Genomic DNA, 22,049 nt, shown 5'->3' with positions numbered 1-22,049 from the left:
TCGAACGTTTTATAGTCTCTCCAGTTAATCCGATGTTATTTATTAGTTTCTCTTTGTCTGCTGGAAGGGTAAATTGAGGTGCTAGCTCTATTATTGTTGTTGCTACTACTACTACTACTACTACTACTACTACTACTACTAACAATAACAATCACCACCAACGCCAGGAAATCATTATGAAAATACTACTACTACTACTACTACTACTACTAACAATAACAATCACCACCAACGCCAGGAAATCATTATGAAAATACTACTACTACTACTACTACAACTAAGACCCCTATCGGTAAACAACCCGCATCACCAAGGTAAACAGCAACGCAGGAGCTCTTCTGAATACCTGTACAAACAAACTCATTATGCTAGAAGGTAATTCAACTAGTAATTACCAATCCAATGTTGCATGCGGAATTAGCTCGGGGCACCGGTCGTTCTGAATTAATATCGTTTTCGTTTTTGTATTATTATTATTATTATTATTATTATTATTATTATTATTATTGCTATCGTTTCATCCCGTACCTTACAGCCACGGTATTCACTTCAACGGATGCAGTCGTGGAAAAGGAGAACGGTTTAATTACTGTGCACTGTGTCCTTGACTGCCTCCGTTTTATCTCCTCCTTTTTCTTCTATCTATTCTTCTTCCTCCTCTTCGTGCTGTCGAGTCAACGTATTCCTCTGTACAAAGTTACGCAATTTTTCTTTACGTGGCCAAGAGGTAATTGATATCTGACTCTCTCTCTCTCTCTCTCTCTCTCTCTCTCTCTCTCTCTCTCTCTCTCTCTCTCTCTCTCTCTCACACACACACACACACACACACACACATTCACTTGAAGATGTAAACCCAATGAATCATGGTCAGGGAGTGACGGGTAATCTTTTTATTCATCTTCATCATCTTCTTTCGGTTGTTCTCGGTACGGGTTCCCGAACTTCCCGCATCATCATGTTTCCATCTCCTGTAGGCTACTCTGCATCCTCTGTCGTGTCAACCACCCGCATGTACCCCTTAACCTCCTCTCTGGCCTTTCTCTCTCCCTCTTGTCTAGCAGCTCCATATCTAGCATTCTTCTCCCGATATATGCATCATCTCTTCACACATGTCCAAACCATCCTAATCTCGACTCCCTCCCTTTACACCTTAGCCGTCTAGCCTGGACCCTCATACAACCTGACTAATTCGTCTATTGATCTTGTAATTCATTCTCCATTTTTAGTTTCGAGGTTTCAACCTTTCAGCTCTCAGGTTTAATTACGTGTTACTGCTTTTCTCACGATATAGTAGACGTCGGTTCCTCCACAACTTCATGTGATGCAATACCGAGTTCTTTCCAAGCGACCCCAAACCTTGTTGCTACAATCAACCTATTCCACAGAGTCACTAAACACAAGAGTCCGGGGTTTTATCTTAGAAAGACTTAAGGATTAGACGCGCATTCCTGAGTATCCAGTGATTCGCAGTCCACGTCATTGAGGCCTCTGATGGACCTCCCTGTGGGATACTTTAATCTGAAATTCTCCAACCGTCGGAGGATGTATTGCTCGGGGAGGGCTAGAGGTCGACAAGCGGATTCGCCTCGGAAGACATCCCTGGAGATATAGGAGTGGCCAAATAGTGCATCTGTACCAGAATTGGTCTCCTTTTTGTGGAACTAGACTCTGAAGACACATGAAGAGGTATGTCAGGGGTATCTCAGCGGGAGATGTCCCCCTACCAGTATCCCAGTGGGTGATGTCCCTCTACCAGTATCCCAGCCGGTGATGACCCCCTACCAGTATCCCAGCCGGTGATGACCCCCTACCAGTATCCCAGCCGGTGATGTCCTCCTACTTGTATCCCAACGGGTGATGCCCTTCTACCAGTATCCAAGCGGATGATGCCCTCCTACCAGTATCCCAACGGGTGATGTCCTCCTACTAGTATTCCAGCGGATGATGTCCTCCTACCAGTATCGCAGCGGGTGATGTCCTTCTACCACTATCTCAACGGATGATGTCCTCCTTCTAGTATTCCACCGGGTGATGTCCTTCTACCAGAATGCCAGCGGGTGATGCCCTCTTACTAAAACCCCAGCAGATGATGCCCTCCTACCAGTGCCCCAGCGGGTGATGTCCTTCTACCAGTATCCCAGCGGATGATGCCCTCTTACCAGTGCCCCAGCGGATGATGTCCTCCTACTAGTATCCCAGCGGATGATGTCCTTCTACCAGTATCCCAACAGGTGATGCCCTCCTACCAAAACCCCAGCGGATGATGCCCTCCTACCAGTATCCCAGCGGGTGATGCCCTCCTACCAAAACCCCAGCGGATGATGCCCTCCTACCAGTATCCCAGCGGGTGAAGTCCACCAGCATCCCAGCGGGTGATGCCCTCCTATCAGTGCCCCAGCGGGTGATGCCCTCCTATCAGTGCCCCAGCGGATGATGTCCTCCTATTAGTATCCCAGCGGGTGATGCCCTCCAACCAGTGCCCCAGCGAGTGATGCCCTCCTATCAGTGCCCCAGCGAGTGATGCCCTCCTACCAGTGCCCCAGCGGGTGATGTCCTTCTACCAGTATCCCAGCGGATGATGCCCTCTTACCAGTGCCCCAGCGGATGATGTCCTCCTACTAGTATCCCAGAGGATGATGTCCTTCTACCAGCATCCCAACAGGTGATGCCCTCCTACCAAAACCCCAGCGGATGATGTCCTTCTACCAGTATCCCAACAGGTGATGCCCTCCTACCAAAACCCCAGCGGATGATGCCCTCCTACCAGTATCCCAGCGGGTGATGCCCTCCAACCAAAACCCCAGCGGATGATGCCCTCCTACCAGTATCCCAACGGGTGAAGTCCACCAGCATCCCAGCGGGTGATGCCCTCCTATCAGTGCCCCAGCGGGTGATGCCCTCCTATCAGTGCCCCAGCGGATGATGTCCTCCTATTAGTATCCCAGCGGGTGATGCCCTCCTACCAGTGCCCCAGCGAGTGATGCCCTCCTATCAGTGCCCCAGCGGATGATGCCCTCCTACCAGTGCCCCAGCGTGTGATACCCTCCTGCCAGTGCCCCAGCGGGTGATGCCCTCCGACCAGTTTATCGAGTTAAGAAGCAGCTGCAGAGGAATGTTCTTGTAGGGCCTACTGACTCAACAACAGACGAAGCCACACAGTTACTTGGCGTGACTAGATGAGCTTTGGAAAACATATAAGTTGGGATGCAGCAGGTATTTGTGTTGTAATCATAACAAGCAGCCCACCACCACAACAAGCACCAAGCTCCGTTTGGTTCCCTCAGAACAAGCACGCGCGGCAGACCTCCCACGTCTGGTTTTCTCGTTTTCTGACGCAAAGCAGCGGACGGGAGGGCGGCGGCCATTTGCTGAAGCTCCACCCCGCGGCGGAACAGCCGGCCAACTGTTCCTTTATTTTAAAAGAGACGCTTTCCCCGCACGAAAAGATGCCAGCGACGGGTGAACATTCAATGGATAGATGTTAATGCCTCGCTGAGTTAGAAAAGTTTACGTGATACATCGAGGCTAAAAAAATAACAACAAAAAAACAAACTAGCGTAAAATGTATGTACAACTGTATCACGTAAAATAACAAAGATAACCTTTTGTAACATGATCGAATGCATGTATACATATCACCCTAAAAAAAAAAAAAAAAAAAATAAAAAAAAAAAAAAAGGAAACACTGATCGTCAGGTTGACAATACAAATACTAGATAGTGAATATATTACAGGTTAAGTGAGTGAGTGAGTGAGTGTGTGTGTGTGTGTGTGTGTGTGTGTGTGTGTGTGTGTGTGTGTGTGTGTGTGTGTGTGTGTGTGAGTGATTCACTCACGGCTAATTAGGTGCTGGACTCGTCATCGCCGGGAAGTACCCTCCCGACAAGATCAAAGCCCATTAGTCGATCTCCGGGTACTACTGGGACCTTCACACACCACACACCTCATCCCCCTTGCTCAGGGGGTGTCAGTAACCGCTCCTTGTCAATGGAAAAATCAGGGCCTGAGCGGGACTCGAACCTCCGGCTGCCAGACCATGAGGCCTGGCAGCGCAGAGCTTTTCCACTAAGCGATGTGTGTATGTGTGTGTGTGTGTGTGTGTGTGTGTGTGTGTGTGTGTGTGTGTGTGTGTGAGATTCACCATGGTCTGATCACGCTATAGACTCGCGATCACTACCCTACCTGTATAAGCTTGGAGCTCACTATTTTTTTTTAGTGACGGATCTCTGGGTACGGTTGAAACTACACACCCACACACACCCGGGAGGCGGGACACAACCCCCAACTAACACCCGGCACCCATTCATCGTTGGGTGGACAGGGGGCACGGATTAAAGGACACTGCCCATCCGCCTCCACTCCACCCGGGAACCGAACCCGGGACCTCTCGTTTTTTTGCTTGTGTGTGTGTGTGTGTGTAAGTGTGTGTGTGTGTGTGTGTGTGTGTGTGTGTGTGTGTGTGTGTGTGTGTGTGTGTGTGGCCGCTTCCACTGAGTCTCGGCAACACCGGTGGTTCAGCGAGCTCACTAACGAAACTCATTATCTATACGAAACTACATGCATATTACACACCTGAGTCATCTCCTTAAAACTCTATCACAAATCAATTACTTTCTGAGAGTTCTCGATATTCCCTCGGAGCCAGAGACCCATCTAAGGCGCGGACCATAAATGGCCTCCGGGCGAACCCTACCTTTGGTGACGGCCCTGGAGTGTTCCCGCGGCTCGCTCCTCCAACTTCTTCAACAACTTCAGCAACATTCACGATCTCGGCTTTAATTTCCATTCTGCAGAGCGCCATCTTCTCTCCTACTTTATACTATCAGCAACAGCAAGCCTATCTAAACAACTTTCTTCTATAAAGCCATTCGTGTCTCTCTCTCTCTCTCTCTCTCTCTCTCTCTCTCTCTCTCTCTCTCTCTCTCTCTCTCTCTCTCTCTCTCTCTCTCTCTCTCTCTCTCTCTCTCTCTCTCTCTCTCTCTCTCTCTCTCTCTCTCTCTCTCCACACACACACACACACACACACACACACACACACACTTACATGCCCTCCACACAGACGTCCAGTACCTATATACACACGTCTTCCGTGCACTATAATGGCGGATGCCTAAAAAAGGGACCAAAATTTTGTGATGCAGCAACACTTCGTTCGCTACACCTGACCGGCTCTTCAAGGTCACTCACTGTAAATGACACACGGTATATGATTGATATTCTTCCTCGCCCCATTATTTCCCTACTTCACCTGTAATTACGGCTTGTCAGTCCTCGTTAACACTACTACTTCAGGACCCTTATCAAATCATCACTGAAGCGGGCTTTCTACTTTTCTTCTGCCGGCAAAGTGCAAATTACTAATATTTAATATGAAGTAACGGCGGCTTTCCTACCAAATCGACAGCCATCTTGCGCTCTCCAGCTCTTACCAGGCCACGGGAAGCTGCCGGCAGTCTTCTTCACGATGCCTCGGGGGCTCAGCGAAAAACGTTACACTTTCTGATCTGCAGGGTGCCGGATTGCTCTGTGGGTACGGTGTCGCGACCGTGATGTTGAGTTCGATTCCGGCTCACGGCAGCTTCTTCGCGAGAGGCACCACTTTCCTGTGACCCTAAAAGAGGTGTGTAGTTTTCGTCAAGGTCTCAAGGCCTAGGTTTTAGCTATTTACTCAGGGGAATTCGTTGATCCCTTTCACAGGACGCAGGGCGCACGCGCCAAGTCTATAGTGTTGGCGGTCATTTTGATTACTTCCTCAGGGTGGACCGCGTCTATAAACAGGTCAAGACTGCACATAAGACCGCCTCGCCACAGCGCGTTCAGGGTGATCCAGAGCAATCCAGAGGAGGTCCAGGGGCTCGCGAAAACGCGACTTCTTTGTCTTGGCAGCTTTTACCCATGTTCATATGGGGTCACTGTTTTGGAGTTGTGGCTCAGGGATCAAGACCGGGTGCCCTTCCTGGTGTCACGCAGCGGCAATGGGGTTCGAACCGCCTGGCCCTGACTACGTCGCGCTACTGTATATATTCCATCTTATCATAATTATGGTCGTGCTGCCGTGCTGAGACAGGCAGAGAGAGAGCAGGTGTGCGGAGCCGCGGACGGCCCGCCACGTGTTATCCCCAGAGCATACTTAGAAAATTTTTAAGGAATTAGTCATTATGGGATTAGCGGGGCGTCGGGCCACGCTGGTCTGGCCACCCTGTTTGCTACTTCTGCTCCTGCTACTGCTACCACCACCACCACCACCACTACAATTATTACTACTATTACTGCTGCTTTTGCTACTTTTTGCTGCCGTTGCAACTACTGCAATCGAAAACACGTTAAGGGGACGGGGAGGTAAAACTGCAGACAGACAGACAATTTGCTGACCAAGCCGGAAAATGGAAAGTGGTGCAATGATGCTGACGAGGCCATGCTGGATGCTGAGAGAGAGAGAGAGAGAGAGAGAGAGAGAGAGAGGGTTTCGTTCGCGAAAACACACCATTTAAATAAAACAAAACATACATTGTAGCAGTTAACGGAGTGGTGCAGCGCCGCGCGAGTCGCCAGGCACTATGCGGCAGCCTTTTGTCTCCGAGCCCCGAGTTTCTGGAGCAAAAGGTGAGGATGCTGATCACGCAGCCTGGTGACGTGAGAACTGGTGCCATCTCAGCACTATAAGGTTTCTCCGCGGATGCTGCGCCAAGGTGATGTGCCGGCGAGTCGACTGAGGGTGCGATAAGTCTTCAGTGCATACTCTCAAATGGATATTGTGAATAATATCATCTAATAGAGCCTAGTTTTATATCATCTCTATCTCCCTGTCTATCTAACTATATCAGTCTATCCATGTATGTAAGGACCTCTTGCCTGAATTTGAGGCCGGTGCTTGAAAAAGAAAAAAAGTCGTTTGCGTGGTGCGCCTCGACCAGATTTTTGTCGCGGTCAAACATCACTGCTGCGAGCGGCAAAAAAATCCCCGTGTGCAGCGAGGGCCCTTACGGAGGCCTCGCCAAGTGCACGCGTGGCCCGGCTTTGTCCTGGACGGCTCTGACCGGACCACCGGCTGGACCCATGAACCAGATGAGCCTTTCAGGGACTCATCGCTCACTCGTCTATTTGGGGAACTTGGCATCCAAAATAGTCATTGACAGTTTGATGGTCGCCGCTGCCAAGGCAAACACGCCAGCCAGTCCCGCTCCCTGACTAACTGTTACGACTACCTGCTCTCCATTAAGCAGGCGGATCCACTTTCCATAAACACCAAGAACACCACGATGTTTGCCTTTTGCTGTTATTGATCATAAACTTCACCGACGGAGCAAGAACCAGCGAGCTAAGTGTTGTCCCGCGTTCCGCATTGCCCACTAGATTAATTATAAATGACCTAATGACGCAAGGACTTCATTAGAGTCGCGTTTTTTGCTCGTGAATCATGACCGTCATCCGCGGAAAGCTAAAGTATTCACAATTGTTTGAAGAATAAGAATACTTGTATGACCAACAGTTGAAAATTAACATAAAAGCACCCCAGGACCATTTTGATTTAGGAAAGGAATAAATTTAGCTGAATGGCTGAAAATATAAGTATAAACGCTTGAAAATAACTTAGGAGAAATTTTTGATGACCAACTGCTGAAATTTTAAATACAAATGCACCTAAACTTCTTAAATTGAAGAAAGAAAATCGATGACAAGCAGCTGAAATTTTAAACACAAACACTCCAGAATTCTCTAAACTGAAAAAAGAAGAACATTTTGATGGCCAACAGCCGGACATTAAAACACAAACGCAAGAGAACGATTCTGATTGAGGACATAAGAAAATTTTGATAACCAATACCTGATTTAAAGAACCGATGAGACTGAAGAAAGAAAAACATTTTGATGACCAACAATCGAAAGGTGAAATTCAAACACTGGAGAGGAATTTAGTTTGAAGAATAAGAAAACTTTGAACAGTGTTGGAATTTAAAACACTAAGGTCGGTAGGATCAGACACTTTCACCTCTCACATCAACTATTTTTCAAAGGCCAAAAAGAAGATTAATCGGGTTCTAATGAGTGTTCTTTTAGGTTCATGATACAGAAGAAAGGTCAAACAACCACCACGGGCATAAAACTACCCAAAGAAATGCCCAGGACTCCTACGAAAGCCTTGTCAATGTTTTTTTTTTTTTTTTTTACAACAAAGGAGACAGCTCAAGGGCACAAGAAAGGAAATAATAAAAAAAAGCCCGCTTCTCGCTGCTCCTAAAAAGAATCCAAAGAGGTGGCCGAAAGAGGGGTCAATTTCAGGAGGAGAGGTGTCCTCATACCCTCCTCTTGAAAGAGTTCGGGCCGTATTGCTAAACATTTCGTCGTCCAAGAACACATATTTGACAAGGCTTTCATAGGAGTTTGGGACATTTCCAGTAGTAGTTTTATGACCCTGGTGGTAGTTTGACCCTTCTTCTGTACCATGAACCTAAAGAAACACTCATTAAAAGCCGATTGATCCCCTCTTTGACCTTTATAAATAGTTGATATTAGAAGCGAGTGTGTCTTATAATACCGACTTTCGAGTCGTAGGCAGGAGGAAATACAGATGAAGGATCGGTTTAAGAATATGACCTTCACACCCCAAAGCAGCGTTGCCGAGAGAATAGTTGTGTAGCTCCGTGTAAGGGAGACGAACGGCCTGCCAGTGTAGCCGCAACACCTGTCACCTTGATGAACCCGTGTTGTTTAGGAGCAGAGTTTCCTGACTCCAAAATTAATCCCATTTCTGAAACGCTTCCGCATAACACAATCACTAGAACGCTTCCCCTTCCTCCCCCACTCCCTGCTTTCACGTCACCTTCCCGTTTTCATCTTCCCTTCCACTCCTCTTCCTCTTCCACTCCACTCTTTTTCCCCCTACTCTTCCACTTCCTTTTCCATTCCCTCTTTTTCACTTCTTCCACTCCCCTTCTCTCATTCTTCTTCCACTCCCCCTTTTCATCACTTCTACTACCCTGTTCTCACTTCCTCTTCCACTCCTCTTTTGTTCACCTATTTTTCCACTCTTTTTCACCTCTTCCATTCCCCTCTTTCATCTCTTCCACTAACCTTTTTTCAACTCCTCTTCCATTTCCTTTTTTTTTTTAACTCTTTTACTCCCCCTTTTCACCTCCCCTTTCACTCTCATTTTCCACTTCCTTGCTCTCACCTCCTCTTCCACTCCTCTGTTACACCTCTTCCACTACCCTTTTCTCACTTTATCTTCCATACCCTCTCTTTTTCCCCAATCGCGACCCCCCTCACCCTTCCCCTTTCCCTTCCTTCCCTTTATCTAATTACTACACCCCCTTTCCTTTTTTCTTCCATTCCCTCTCTCTTTTCCCCAATCGAGACACCTCTTCACCCATCCCCTTCCAATTCCTTCCCCTTTCTCCAATCATTATATCCCTTCCCCTTCCTCTTCCACCCCCTGTCTCTTCCCAATCCTTTCCCCTTCCTATTCCCTCCGTTCTCCAATCACTGCATCCCTTTTCCTTTCTTTTCCACTCCCATCTTGAATGGGAAACCTCTGCAGGCGATGCAGGAGGAAAAGGATCTTGGGAGTCACTATCAGCAGTGACCTGAAACACGCGAATCACGGTAAAAAAAGCATACAACAAAGCCAACACTATGCTCGGGTTCATAGCGAGGAACTTCGAGGGTAAAACGCCAGACGTGATGCTATCCTTGTATAATTCCATGGTAAGACCGCACCTCGAGTATGCAGTACAGTTCTGGTCTCCTAATTACAGAAAGGACATTGATTTTCTGGAAAGGATTCAACGACGCGCCACGAAGATGATACCAACCTTAAGGGCTCAACCATACGAGGAACGACTCAAGCGACTCAATCTCTTTGCATCGGAGAAAAGACGCCTGCCAGGGGATATGATTCAAGTCTTCAAGTATCTGAAAAAAATTCAATAACGTCGAGTACTCCAAATTCTTTGAACTGCAAACCAACCTAAGAACTAGAAATAACGGTTTACCCATTCAGTCTAGTCGATGTAACACAGACATCGGAAGGAGTTTCTTTTCAAACCGAGTCATCCGCCACTGGAACAATCTTCCTTCAGAAATAGTAAATGCGAATACCTTCAACTCCTTCAAATACAGAATCGACCGTCACTTCGCTGCGTCGGGAGTAAACTGAATATCGAGGTGCTTTCATCTGCTCCTCAATATCGAGGTGCTTTCATCTGCTCCTCAATGTCGAGGTGCTTTCATCTGCACCTCAATATCGAGGTGCTTTCATCTGCTCCTCAATATCGAGGTGCTTTCATCTGCTCCCCAGGCCCCAAGTGGCTGGCGAGCAGATTAAATCACCAAAGCGGGCAACCTTGTAATCAGCCAATAGGCTTTCTGTTGCCTGCATTTCTATGTTTCCATGTTTCTCTCTTTCCCCCAATCACGACACCTTCACCCTTCTTCCTCTTCCTATTCATTCCCTTCCTCCGATCACTCTCTCTCTCTCTCCAATCACCCCCCCCCCCAACCTGCTCCTTCCTATTTTGTGTTGTATGAGGGACATCTTGCTCATGAATCATACTGACTACCATCCACTCTGAGACACAAAAAATCCCTTATAAAAGATTAGAAGAGAGAGAGAGAGAGAGAGAGAGAGAGAGAGAGAGAGAGAGAGAGAGAGAGAGAGAGAGAGAGAGAGAGAGAGAGAGAGAGCAAACAGAATAAATGAACGACACATACCAGGAGCACTTCAGAGACGCGACCCTGATTGAAAATGGACAACAAGGGAATGAGGTAATTGATTGGAAGAGGTTACTGACTGGCTGAGGTTACTGACTGGAGGTTGAAGCAACTGAAAAGGGGGAGCGGAAGAAGAGGTGTGTAGTCGCGCCTATGTTATGTCGCACCTATGAAGGGCAAATGTATGTTGTCGAGTCGAGTTGTCGGGGCGCCCCGGCATGTTGTTTACAGTGTCTAATAGGATAGAGATAAGGAGAGCTGTCATGAATCTCATATTTCACCCAAGGGTCAAATGAGAGGCCATAGACGGGTTGACTCAGGTGCGAGAGGAGAGGGGAACGGGAGGCAGCGGGGAGCAGACGGCCGTGCCCACCAAATGTGGCGGTTTTTTTATCTTCACTGGCGGGCAAAACTTGATGCTGGCGGGCTGGCGTGTTTTTTTTTGCGGATTTCTGTCCTGCTTGGCGATTTTTTTGGCGTCTTTTTGTGTGTCTCCAGTAAATTTCAAAGTATCCTTTCTATTATATCAAAATGATTTTCGAGGTCATGATTCATAAAACATGTAGTTGACTGACGAGCGACGAGAAGAATGTTCGCACTCAACTGCTAATGATGATCCTTGCCCGCCCCGGAGTCGTGATACGGCATTTATTGCCAAGAATTTGTGCCGACATCATCAATGTTAGCCTTTTTCACAGATCTGGATTTCCCTGAATCATAAAACTCTAGAGGAAAATATTTGTAGCTATAGGTATAGGCTAAAGATAAATTTGTATCTCCTATTGCACAGCACAATTCTTAAGGTAACATTTTATGCCATTAATAATTTATAAGTATCATGTAATATATTTGTTTCTTTGGTGGGTAATTAGTAGGTATATGGCATTGTTTATAAATTATAAGGGATTTCTAAGGGACATGTTCCATGTTGATACTATTGTTTTAGGTTTAGCTACATGTTAATTTTAGAAAAATAAAATGTTCTGGATTATGAAAAAGTCTACGGATTATTAAAAAAAAAAGTCTACGTTTGATGCCTTAATATTATTTGGCGGTTTTTTTTTTTTTTTGTTTTTTTTTTGGGGGGGGGTGGGGGCAAATTGGTCTGGCGGGATTTGGAGGTTTTCGGGGAAGGCTGTGGCGGGTTGGCAGTCCCCGACCTGGCAACTCTGCCGGCGGCCTGTCTGCCACAGGCAGGAGAGCGGGACGGAGGTAGCACCTGTCTACACAGCTGACGGAAGGGAGAGTGGAAGAGGTGAAAGGGAGGAGTGGAAGAAGAGGTGAGTGAGTAGGGGAGTGGAAGAGATGGAAAAAGGGACTTAGGGTTAGAAGTAACTGAATAAAAGGCTCCTGACTGACTGACTTTACTGACTTGGGGTTGGGGAGATTGAATAAGATTACTGACTGAAGAAGGTTACCGAATGGGGGGTTGGAAATGACTGAGGTTACTGACTGATTGAGGTTACTAGTGTTGAAAGTGACTGAATGAGGTTATAGACTGAACGAGGTTGTTGAATAAAGTTGGATGTGACTGAAAAAGGTTGCGGATTGAAGGTTGAAAGTAACTGAATGATGTTTGAGGTTATTGACTAAGAGTTTGAAATGACTGAATGAGGTTTGAATGAGGGTTTGAAGTGATTGAATGAGGTTATTAAATTAGGATTTGAAGTGACTGAATGAGGTTTGAATGGGAGTTTCAAGTGACTAAATGAGGTTTGAATGAGGGTTTGAAGTGACTGAATGAGGGTTTGAAGTGACTGAATGAGGTTTGAATGAAGGTTTGAAGTGACTGAATGAGGTTTGAATGAAGGTTTGAAGTGACTGAATGAGGTTTGAATGAGGGTTTGAATTGACTGAATGAGGTTTGAATGAGGGTTTGAAGAGACTGAATGAGGTTTGAATGAGGGTTTGAATTGACTGAATGAGGTTTGAATGAGGGTTTGAATTGACTGAATGAGGTTTGAATGAGGGTTTGAAGTGACTGAATGAGGTTTGAATGAGGGTTTGAAGTGACTGAATGAGGTTTGAATGAGGGTTTGAAGTGACTGAATGAGGTTTGAATGAGAGTTTGAAGTGACTGAATGAGGTTTGAATGAGGGTTTGAAGTGACTGAATGAGGTTTGAATGAGAGTTTGAAGTGACTGAATGAGGTTTGAATGAGGGTTTGAAGTGACTGAATGAGGTTTGAATGAGGGTTTGAAGTGACTGAATGAGGTTTGAATGAGGGTTTGAAGTGACTGAATGAGGTTTGAATGAGGGTTTGAAGTGACTGAATGAGGTTTGAATGAGGGTTTGAAGTGACTGAATGAGGTTTGAATGAAGGTTTGAAGTGACTGAATGAGGGTTTGAAGTGACTGAATGAGGTTTGAATGAGGGTTTGAAGTGACTGAATGAGGGTTTGAAGTGACTGAATGAGGTATGAATGAGGGTTTGAAGTGACTGAATGAGGTTTGAATAAGGGTTTGAAGTGACTGAATGAGGGTTTGAAGTGACTGAATGAGGGTTTGAAGTGACTGAATGAGGTTTGAATGAGGGTTTGAAGTGACTGAATGAGGGTTTGAATGAGGGTTTGAAGTGACTGAATGAGGGTTTGAAGTGACTGAATGAGGGTTTGAATGAGGGTTTGAAGTGACTGAATGAGGGTTTGAATGAGGGTTTGAAGTGACTGAATGAGGGTTTGAATGAGGGTTTGAATGAGGGTTTGAAGTGACTGAATGAGGGTTTGAAGTGACTGAATGAGGGTTTGAATGAGGGTTTGAAGTGATGAATGAGGGTTTGAAGTGACTGAATGAGGGTTTGAAGTGACTGAATGAGGTAGCTGAATAAACTGGCAAGAAGTGTGAAGATAACTCACTCAAAACGAATTTCAGGAGGCGTTCACTGCTGACGGAGGGGTGAAGGAAGGGTTGGGTGAAAGCTTACTGAGACGGGACGAATAAAGTGTTACCAGACTCAAAGTCTATATATACCAAGTCAAGTCACTCTGCCTTCAAAACTGCGACCAGCAGCACGCACAGGGGGCGGTTTGGGGCGGAGGAGCGTGATGATGTCACTTGAAGCCAGTTCACAGGTGACTAAAGTTGCGGTCGTGTGTGCACTTTGGATGTGCATTCTCACCTTCTTTCACAGCGCGTTCAGGCAAGCCACTGACGAAAAAATATGCGCAGGGGACCTGTACAGGTGCATAACACGCATATTTGCATTGGCTGTTGGGGGGGACGGGGAGCCGAGTGTGCAGGGGAGGGAAGCGAATCAGGCGTAATTGTTAGTGTTGGTGTGTTGTGGTGACAAGTGATTGTGTATTTGTTTTCTGAATGAGTCTACTGTACCCCAGTCTAAAATCTGTTGAGGGAGGCTGTTCCAGTCACGTATGGTGCGTGGAAAGTATGAGTGCTTCTATGCGTCAGTGTTAGTGTGATATAATTGGTATTTATGGATGTGTGTGTTACGAGTACGTTGAATGTTTACGTTGTGTAGGTATGTCAATGTGAGTGTTTGTAATTTTGTACATAAATGTAAGTCTGTGTGCTTGTCTGCGTAAGTGAAGAAGTTACATGTTTATCTGTTGTTTGATCGGTGTTGTGATGCCAGGCGTTTGAGTGTAATTGTTTGTAATGAAACTAGCCGCCTTGGTGTTGATTTGTTCTAACCTATCAATGTTTCTGTGTGTGTAAGGATCCCTCACCGTGGAGCAGTATTCAAGTGTTGGTCTCACAAGTGTGTTATAAGCTATGTGTTTAATGTCAGGTGTGCAGTTATGTAAATTCCTTCTCAGGAACCCCAGAGTTAGGTTGGCTGTGGCACTGATGTGGTCTATGTGAGTGTTGAACTTTAGGTTAGTGGAGAGGTGGACACCAAGATACTTGTGTGTGTGGACTGATTCAAGTTCTGAATTATGGAGAGTGTAAGTGTGATGGATGGAGTTGTGAGCTCTGGTGAATCTTAACAGTTTGCACTTGTCAGGGCGGAAATGCATCTGCCAGGTGCGCTCCCACCGCTGGAGGGCGTCCAAGTCTTTTTGTAGCAGTCTGCAGTCGTCAGTAGTCTTTACTGCTCTAAACAGCAAACTATCGTCGGGAAATAGTCTAGTGGAAGAGTTAGGCGTTGAGTGGAAGATTGTTAATGTACAGGAAGAAGGGAGCCTAGAACGGTGCCTTACGGGACACCTGAAGAAACAGGGACAGTGTCAGATGAAGATCCGTCAATAAGAACACGTTGAGTCCGGTTACTAAGAAATGCAATGATCCAGTGTAGAATAGGTCCAGAAGTGGTGAAGTGATTGATTTAAATTAGTCCGCCTTTCTTCGTTTTCTCTAAATCCCTGTTTCTACATTCTCTAGTTTGGCTCCAAGCAACGTCATGCATTAACCACGCCTCTCCCGTGTCTCCTCCCACAAAGCTGCGTATAACTTAACTTGGTATATATAGACCTTGATCAGACTATCGTACTTAACACACCGTACTTTCCGGTTTCTGACCCATAGGTAATTAAAAATAAACATCGATACTTTACGGTTTTAACACTAATTTTAATTGGATATCGTTACTGATGTGGCAACGACAGTTTTGGTGCCTGAAACTGATGAATGCAATGTTCTAAGTGCGATAATCTGGTAACGCTGGACGAATAGTGTTGGAAACCATTGTATGTAAATGTGTAGACGTGCGGCGGAGAACACTAATCCTTCCCTCCTCGCAATTACGAATTAGTTAATTAATCCTCGACCTCGCCAAGTAATCAATCAGCTTATACTCCTATCTTCAGAGGGGACTGCTGTGCGGCCTCCCAAGAACAAACTTCACCTCAACTTCACCGTATCTGACCTATAATCCATCTTCTCCACTCACTCCACTTTAACTTCATCGTTTCTCATCTATCGTCCATTTTTTCCACTCCCTCCACTCTCAACTTCACCGGATCTCATCTGCCATCCATTTTCTCCACTCACTTCACTCTCCTCCACTCTATTCATGGCCTGACAAGCCACTCTCACATTCTCTTTGGCTTCTAGTTCACTTTCTCTTGCCCCTGTTCGTTTTAAGCAATCCAAGTACCTCAGGATGTTTCTTTTCATGTCCTCCAGTGCGGTCACATCCATACACTATTATTATGATTGATATCCATGACAGGCCATCAAGGATGAGTCCCCTCGAAGAGCAGACGTGATTATGAAAAATAAAACTGACAGTAAAGTAAGGAGACTGTAGAAATAGGGGAGGACAACAATAATTACTAAATTAGTTAACAGGTGGGTGTTGAATTTTGCATGAAACTTTTCAACAGCAACGAGAAACTATTTCATCTGAAAGTACATTTCACATTTTAATCGAATTTGGGATAAATGAACGGGAAAATTGATTAATCGGGTAAAAACATGGTTGAAGAGCACGCTCACTGATTTGTAAATTGCGTGAGCCGGTAATGCGTCGTGAAGGGTGTGCTCACGATTATCAATAATCCTAAAAAACAGGATCGTTGCACCAACCATTCGATGATGACAAAGTTGCATGTTGCGGTTGGGTAGTATAGAAACTTTTTCGAGTTAAAAGAACGATCGAAAACTTTGAGATGAAATGGAGCTGCCGACATTCAAACTGGACACGGTACTCATCTTCTTTATGCGATTCTCAAAGGTCAACTTGGAATCTAATGTTACCCCCAAGCTATGATGGGCACGGTTCCGCTAACCTCTAATTAGCGAAGCTATCCTTTTCGTTAGCTGATTAGCGTTTTCGCTAACTTTGGAAACAGTTAGCAGATCAATTAGCTTCCGCTAAGTGTAGTTCCTCCTCCGCTAAAAAAAATTCATACAGGTTTGGTCTTGTCCGTTGTGGGCAGACACAGCACCAGTTGAGCCACATGGCGCAATAATTCCAGGGCTTCTAAAACTTTTGGGTAAATCACGCCTTCAAGCAGGGTAATCGGACAATTATTAGGGAAACTTTTTGGTATTTTTGCGTAATGTATCTTCCATTTCCAACTCTTTGAACTCGGGATTTAATAACAAGAATTCGATATTTTCCACCTGACAAGAAATAAACTTAAAATAATTAAAATGTGTCAGTTATGGAAAAGAGTAAAAAAATGTGTAAATTTGCAGGAAATCTTGGGTAAAATATACGGATTTAGGATAAACCGTAGGCTTCCTTCTCTTCTCTTTTTGTTGTTGCTTGTTGGGCTCTTTGTTCAGTTCAGCTGCGACGTTGTCACCGTGTAGTCGCGTTCATTATTGTCGCCTTGTTTATCGTTATCGATGTCATGGAAGGTGACCAGAGTGAGGACGTTTTTGTTCCGCCTGAGGATGCTGACCCTGTTAGGGAGCCGGCAGCAGCTGTGGGTGAGGCGGAGGACACTCAAGCTGACGGCCAGGAGGCCCAGAAGTTCCAGAACCCGTGGCCCGACCTGGAGAAGTACTTTGTCCTTAAATCAAGAGAAATGACGAGCACAGTGTCTTGCATTACCGGTGCGTCATGTGCCAACCCAAGGAGACCATCACTGACGGACACGGGTTTTTAGTGCCAAAATACTAAACCGAAGCTAAACCCATATATAAAAAAGTTAGCGGTTAGCGTTAGTTTCCACTAATTTCTTTATCAGTTTAGCGGTTTGGCGTTAGCGAAGCTTTTTAGTTAGTGGATTGCTAAACCAGTTATCGAAGCTAAATTTCGGTTAGCGGTGCCCACCACTGCCTCCAAGTAATATTAAAGAGTTACGAGAGTGGATTGCTTGGGTGTCAATTAAGATATCCGGATACGGTGGATGTGGTGACTGTAAAATTGACACTACTAGTCTTGACAGGATAAAATTTCATGCCCCAACGCTGACAAGAAAAAAATCATATCAAGATCCTCCTTCGGGACTCACGATACTCCATGGTCCTCCCTAGACGCACTACCTCCTCTCTCTCATATTAACTTTTCTCTTCGTTCAGCGCTACTGTCACTACAAAACACATCACAAACTTAGCATTTTTCAGTCTATTATTTCTCGCTTCCCACATCCCAAGATCGAAATACTTCGATCTTGCCACATCCATTGCCTCACCCAACAGCACGCTTCCGTCACGCCACACTTCTCTCTCTTCCTCCAAAAACACATCCCAAACTTTCTCTCCTTCACCGCCTGTCAATGCTCGCGAAACAAACTCCCTCGCGAAACCTTGCAACTTGTCTCGTCTCCACTCTACGTCGTCTGCATAATGGTCACGGACAATTTCCACTCCCTCTCCACCTCCCTGTCTCCCTCATTCACTCTCCCAAATGACCGTTCTGACGTTTGCTGCTCCACCTCTCCATCTCTTTAATTCACTCTTCCACATGATCATTCTGACGTTCGCTGCTCCACCTCTCCATCTCTTTTATTCACTCTTCCACATGATCATTCTGACGTTTGCTGCTCCACCTCTCCATCTCTTTTATTCACTCTTCCACATGATCATTCTGACGTTCGCTGCTCCACCTCTCCATCTCTTTTATTCACTCTTCCACATGATCATTCTGACGTTCGCTGCTCCACCTCTCCATCTCTTTAATTCACTCTTCCACATGATCATTCTGACGTTCGCTGCTCCACCTCTCCATCTCTTTTATTCACTCTTCCACATGATCATTCTGACGTTTGCTGCTCCACCTCTCCATCTCTTTAATTCACTCTTCCACATGATCATTCTGACGTTCGCTGCTCCACCTCTCCATCTCTTTTATTCACTCTTCCACATGATCATTCTGACGTTCGCTGCTCCACCTCTCCATCTCTTTTATTCACTCTTCCACATGATCATTCTGACGTTTGTTGCTCCACCTCTCCATCTCTTTAATTCACTCTTCTACATGATCATTCTGACATTCACTGTTCAATCTCTCCCTTCGCTTCTTTTACTTTCTTTCATGACCATTCTAAGATTCATGTTCCTCCTTTCTATCATGATCATTCTGACATTCACGTTCCACCTGTCCCTCCTCTTTTTTTCACTTTCCTTCATGTTCATTCTGACATTCACTGTTCGACTCGTTCCTCCTTTCCTTCACGATCATTTTGACTTTCCCTGTTCCACCTGTTCCTCCTCTTTTTTTCACTTTTCCACTTTGACATCTGTTCAATCGCTCAATTTTCGTTCTTCACCTTCTCACACGGACATTCTGACATCTGCCCTTCCCGTCTAGTGGATCTTAAAAATCAAGGCGATCTTATGGTGAAGGCCGTCTCTGAATCGTCGTTAATATCGTTGCTCCCTCCCCCCTCCTGACTCTTTGGGCCGTATTCTTCGCCGCTTTCATAAACTATTTTCAAAGGCCGGAACAGAGATCAATCAATTTCTAATGAGCGTTTTTGAGGTTCATGAAGCAGAAAAGGGTCAGACTACCACCCATGAAAGTGCCCAAAACTTCTACGAAAGCCTTATAAAATGTGGGTGTGTGAGCTCGGATATGTTTAGAAATATGACCCTTTATCCCTCGTTACCAGTCCAGTCCAGTAGTAGGCGTGGGATTGCCTTTGCAACGGCTCCCACTTATGACTTATTCTTGATTGTTGATTGGCGTTGTTGATTGGCGTTGTTGTCCTTTAGTTTTGTTCAATTGTTCATTTTTCATTTTTCTTCTGTTCCATATTGTTGTGATAGTTTTTTTCTGTCTTCTTACGTACATTGTGTTAAAATTTGTCTTTCCTGGACGGCATAACAAATACTAAAGGCCTGCGTCATGTTATCGTGCTGCTCTGACCCCTAACTAAACAAACACGACCTTATACTGTAGCCTAACCCGAGTAGTAACCTCACCCCCCCCTAAAAAAAATAGTACCATAGCTTCACTCAGAGCCAAGGAATAGGAGACTTTGGCCACCTTGATCACGGGCGTCATATTGTTCCCAAAAGCCGCGCGAAATTCAAATTGATTCTGATAAGTTTTTTTTTTTTTTTTTTTTGTGTGTGTGTGTGTGTGTATGTGTGTGGGCACTCTAGGTACTTCTTTGAGATCCTGACCATACCTAGAGCACGCACACACACGCATACAAAAATATATATATATATATATTGTATCGGCATCAATTTGAATTTCGCGCGGCTCTTTCGAAAACAATATGGCGCCTATGATCAAGGTTGCCAAACTCTCCTATTCTGTGGATTCACCCCCTCACATGGTAGAGGCTCTCCCACCCTCCACGCCGGGAATGTACAGAAAAGCCGCACAATACATTCTTATTTGTAAGAAATCTCCTTTGATGTCATTGTGATATTCATTGGTCACTAATCTCGCGCATGCATGACGACGCTTGCTTTTGAATTCAACGAACATGCCATGTATATAAATCAAGATATGATACTCTAGGTTGCAATGATCAACAGGTAATAAATCAAAGTATGTGAAAGTCGTTCTAATCAAGTCTATATAAATTAATTATGCAAGCACTCAGCCACTTCTCATTATTAGACTTAACACGATTGGAGTGATCTGCTGGACATGAAAACAGTAAGGGAAATGAGTTAGGCAAGTATAGAAAGCAGACAATTGAATAAAATGAAGATGAAAGCTAAAGAAGGAACGAGAAAGAGCATTCCGCCAGACAAAGTGAAGCAATGCAACGAGACAACGACCACTGACGGAACAGCGAAGCAAAGGCGTCCTAGAAGGAACAGAATCAGAAACAAAATATTGCAACAGGAAGAAAAGTATCAATTCTGCTGAAGAGCGAGGACAAAGGTTCACAGCGAAAGACAGAGGAGCGAACATCCAGCAAACCCAGACACTCCTCAAATCAATAAGCGGCACAGACAGCGTTCTCGCAGCAAACCCAAGTTAGGACTCACCTGTCGTGGCGCCGTCCTCCACACCCTTCTCGGCAGCGGCCTTGTCCTCCGCGGCGCGTCGTTGCTTATTCATGTACGACGTCATCCTGCGCATGTACCGTCGTCGACAGTTCCTCCTGGCGCGCGCCAACTCCTTCCGGATCCTTAAGGCGCAGGCCTCGCTGAGGCCCATCTCGAGAAGGTCACTCTTGCGTTGCAGATTGCGACCGTTGAGGCGGTGCAAGATGAGCACCGGCCGACGCACGGCACCGTCGGCGACGAAGGACGAGGCGAGGTCCTTGGGGGGCGACGTGGCGGGGCGCCTCTTGCAGGGAGAGGCTTTGTAGGGCGAGGGGGCGGGGCCCTTGTGAGGAAAGGCGGACGGGCGCCCCTCAAAGGCGGGGACCTTGTGGGGCGAAGCAGCGGGGCACCCCTCACTGGCGGGGACTTTATTGGGCGAGGCGGTGAGGCGCCCCTCGCTGGGGGGGGCCTTGTTGGGCGAGGCGGCGGGGCGCCCTTCGTTGGCTGCGGATAACTTGAGCGGAGACATGCCCAGCCTACCGGCAGCGGCGGTGTCGTCACCATTGGTCAGCGTCTGGGTTCCTGGCGGCGGGACGTTCTCTGCCTCAGGGTGGCCGCCTGGGGCCCCATCCTCCCTCTTGACAAGTGGTGGCGCAATCAACTCCCCCATGGCTGGCTTCATCGTTTGGCGCCACACCCACTAGTGCCCGCCAGCCCCGAGCGTTGGTCGTAGCGTCACTCCTTGCAAACACAACGCACTTGGCGGCACACAGATGCACCCACTCCTACCGGTGCCGCGTCGCTTCCTGCCTGGTGTCGCTGCACTCCGTCCGTCGTTGCCGCTGCTCAATGGCCGCCGCTGCACTCCGGGAACCTTGCAGGAGGAGCGTGACACATCCTGGCCGCGAAGTTCACAGAGCATCTTCCACCAGCTCCCAGCGCCGCTGCCTCAGCCCTGCGGCCCAGCGCTACACATCAAATTGACGCCGTCCTTCCGTCACGATGCTCGCCGCCGCCGTCTCTGCAATAAACGGTAAAACACACACGTGAGGCTTCACCAATAAACAAGAATCCTTACATTATCAGTTATTCAACAGCTGGGTCCTCTGTGCCTGCTCTAAACTCTGGCCACCTGCAGGAACCATGCGATCTTCTAAACAAGTCTCCCTGCAGCGGCCAGGCTGTCCTGTAAACAAGCCAAACTTTGCCAATCTCATCAAAGGCAGTTTTGGACAGGAGCATCACAGTTTTGGTGCAACACCGTATTTTCCTTTTTGATGAGGCTGCTCTGCATACCTCCGGCAAGAATAACGAGAAGACCCAAGGTCCACGATATATATATATATAGAGAGAGAGAGAGAGAGAGAGAGAGAGAGAGAGAGAGAGAGAGAGAGAGAGAGAGAGAGAGAGAGAGAGAGAGAGAGAGAGAGAGAGAGAGAGAGAGAGAGAGAGAGAGACCTAAGCTTTAGATCACATGAGATGGTTTGCCTTTATACTCAACCTCCCTAAAAATAAAAGTTAAATTCGTGCTAC

General features: G+C 46.4%; 1 protein-coding gene and 1 long non-coding RNA gene across 2 annotated transcripts in view; both read right to left on the bottom strand.

Annotated features, from left to right (window-relative positions):
- LOC126996021 (uncharacterized) overlaps positions 1-22,049 on the bottom strand; it is a 137,734-nt gene that overhangs the window by 42,758 nt on the left and 72,927 nt on the right. Inside the window, exon 2 of the mRNA XM_050856009.1 lies at positions 20,517-21,537. Within this exon, the coding sequence (XP_050711966.1) occupies positions 20,517-21,198 (682 nt within the window). The 5' untranslated portion in view covers positions 21,199-21,537. The remainder of the gene's footprint in view (positions 1-20,516; positions 21,538-22,049) is intronic.
- Positions 13,481-19,071, bottom strand: LOC126996024 (uncharacterized). Its single transcript, XR_007750877.1, has 3 exons — positions 18,512-19,071; positions 18,227-18,340; positions 13,481-18,112 (listed from the first exon to the last, which is right to left on the bottom strand). It is a non-coding gene; the product is annotated as an uncharacterized LOC126996024 (long non-coding RNA).

This window comes from Eriocheir sinensis, chromosome 9, assembly GCF_024679095.1.
Source record: "Eriocheir sinensis breed Jianghai 21 chromosome 9, ASM2467909v1, whole genome shotgun sequence".
In the NCBI taxonomy this organism is placed as follows: domain Eukaryota; kingdom Metazoa; phylum Arthropoda; class Malacostraca; order Decapoda; family Varunidae; genus Eriocheir; species Eriocheir sinensis.
This window is presented reverse-complemented; position numbering and strand designations above follow the sequence as displayed.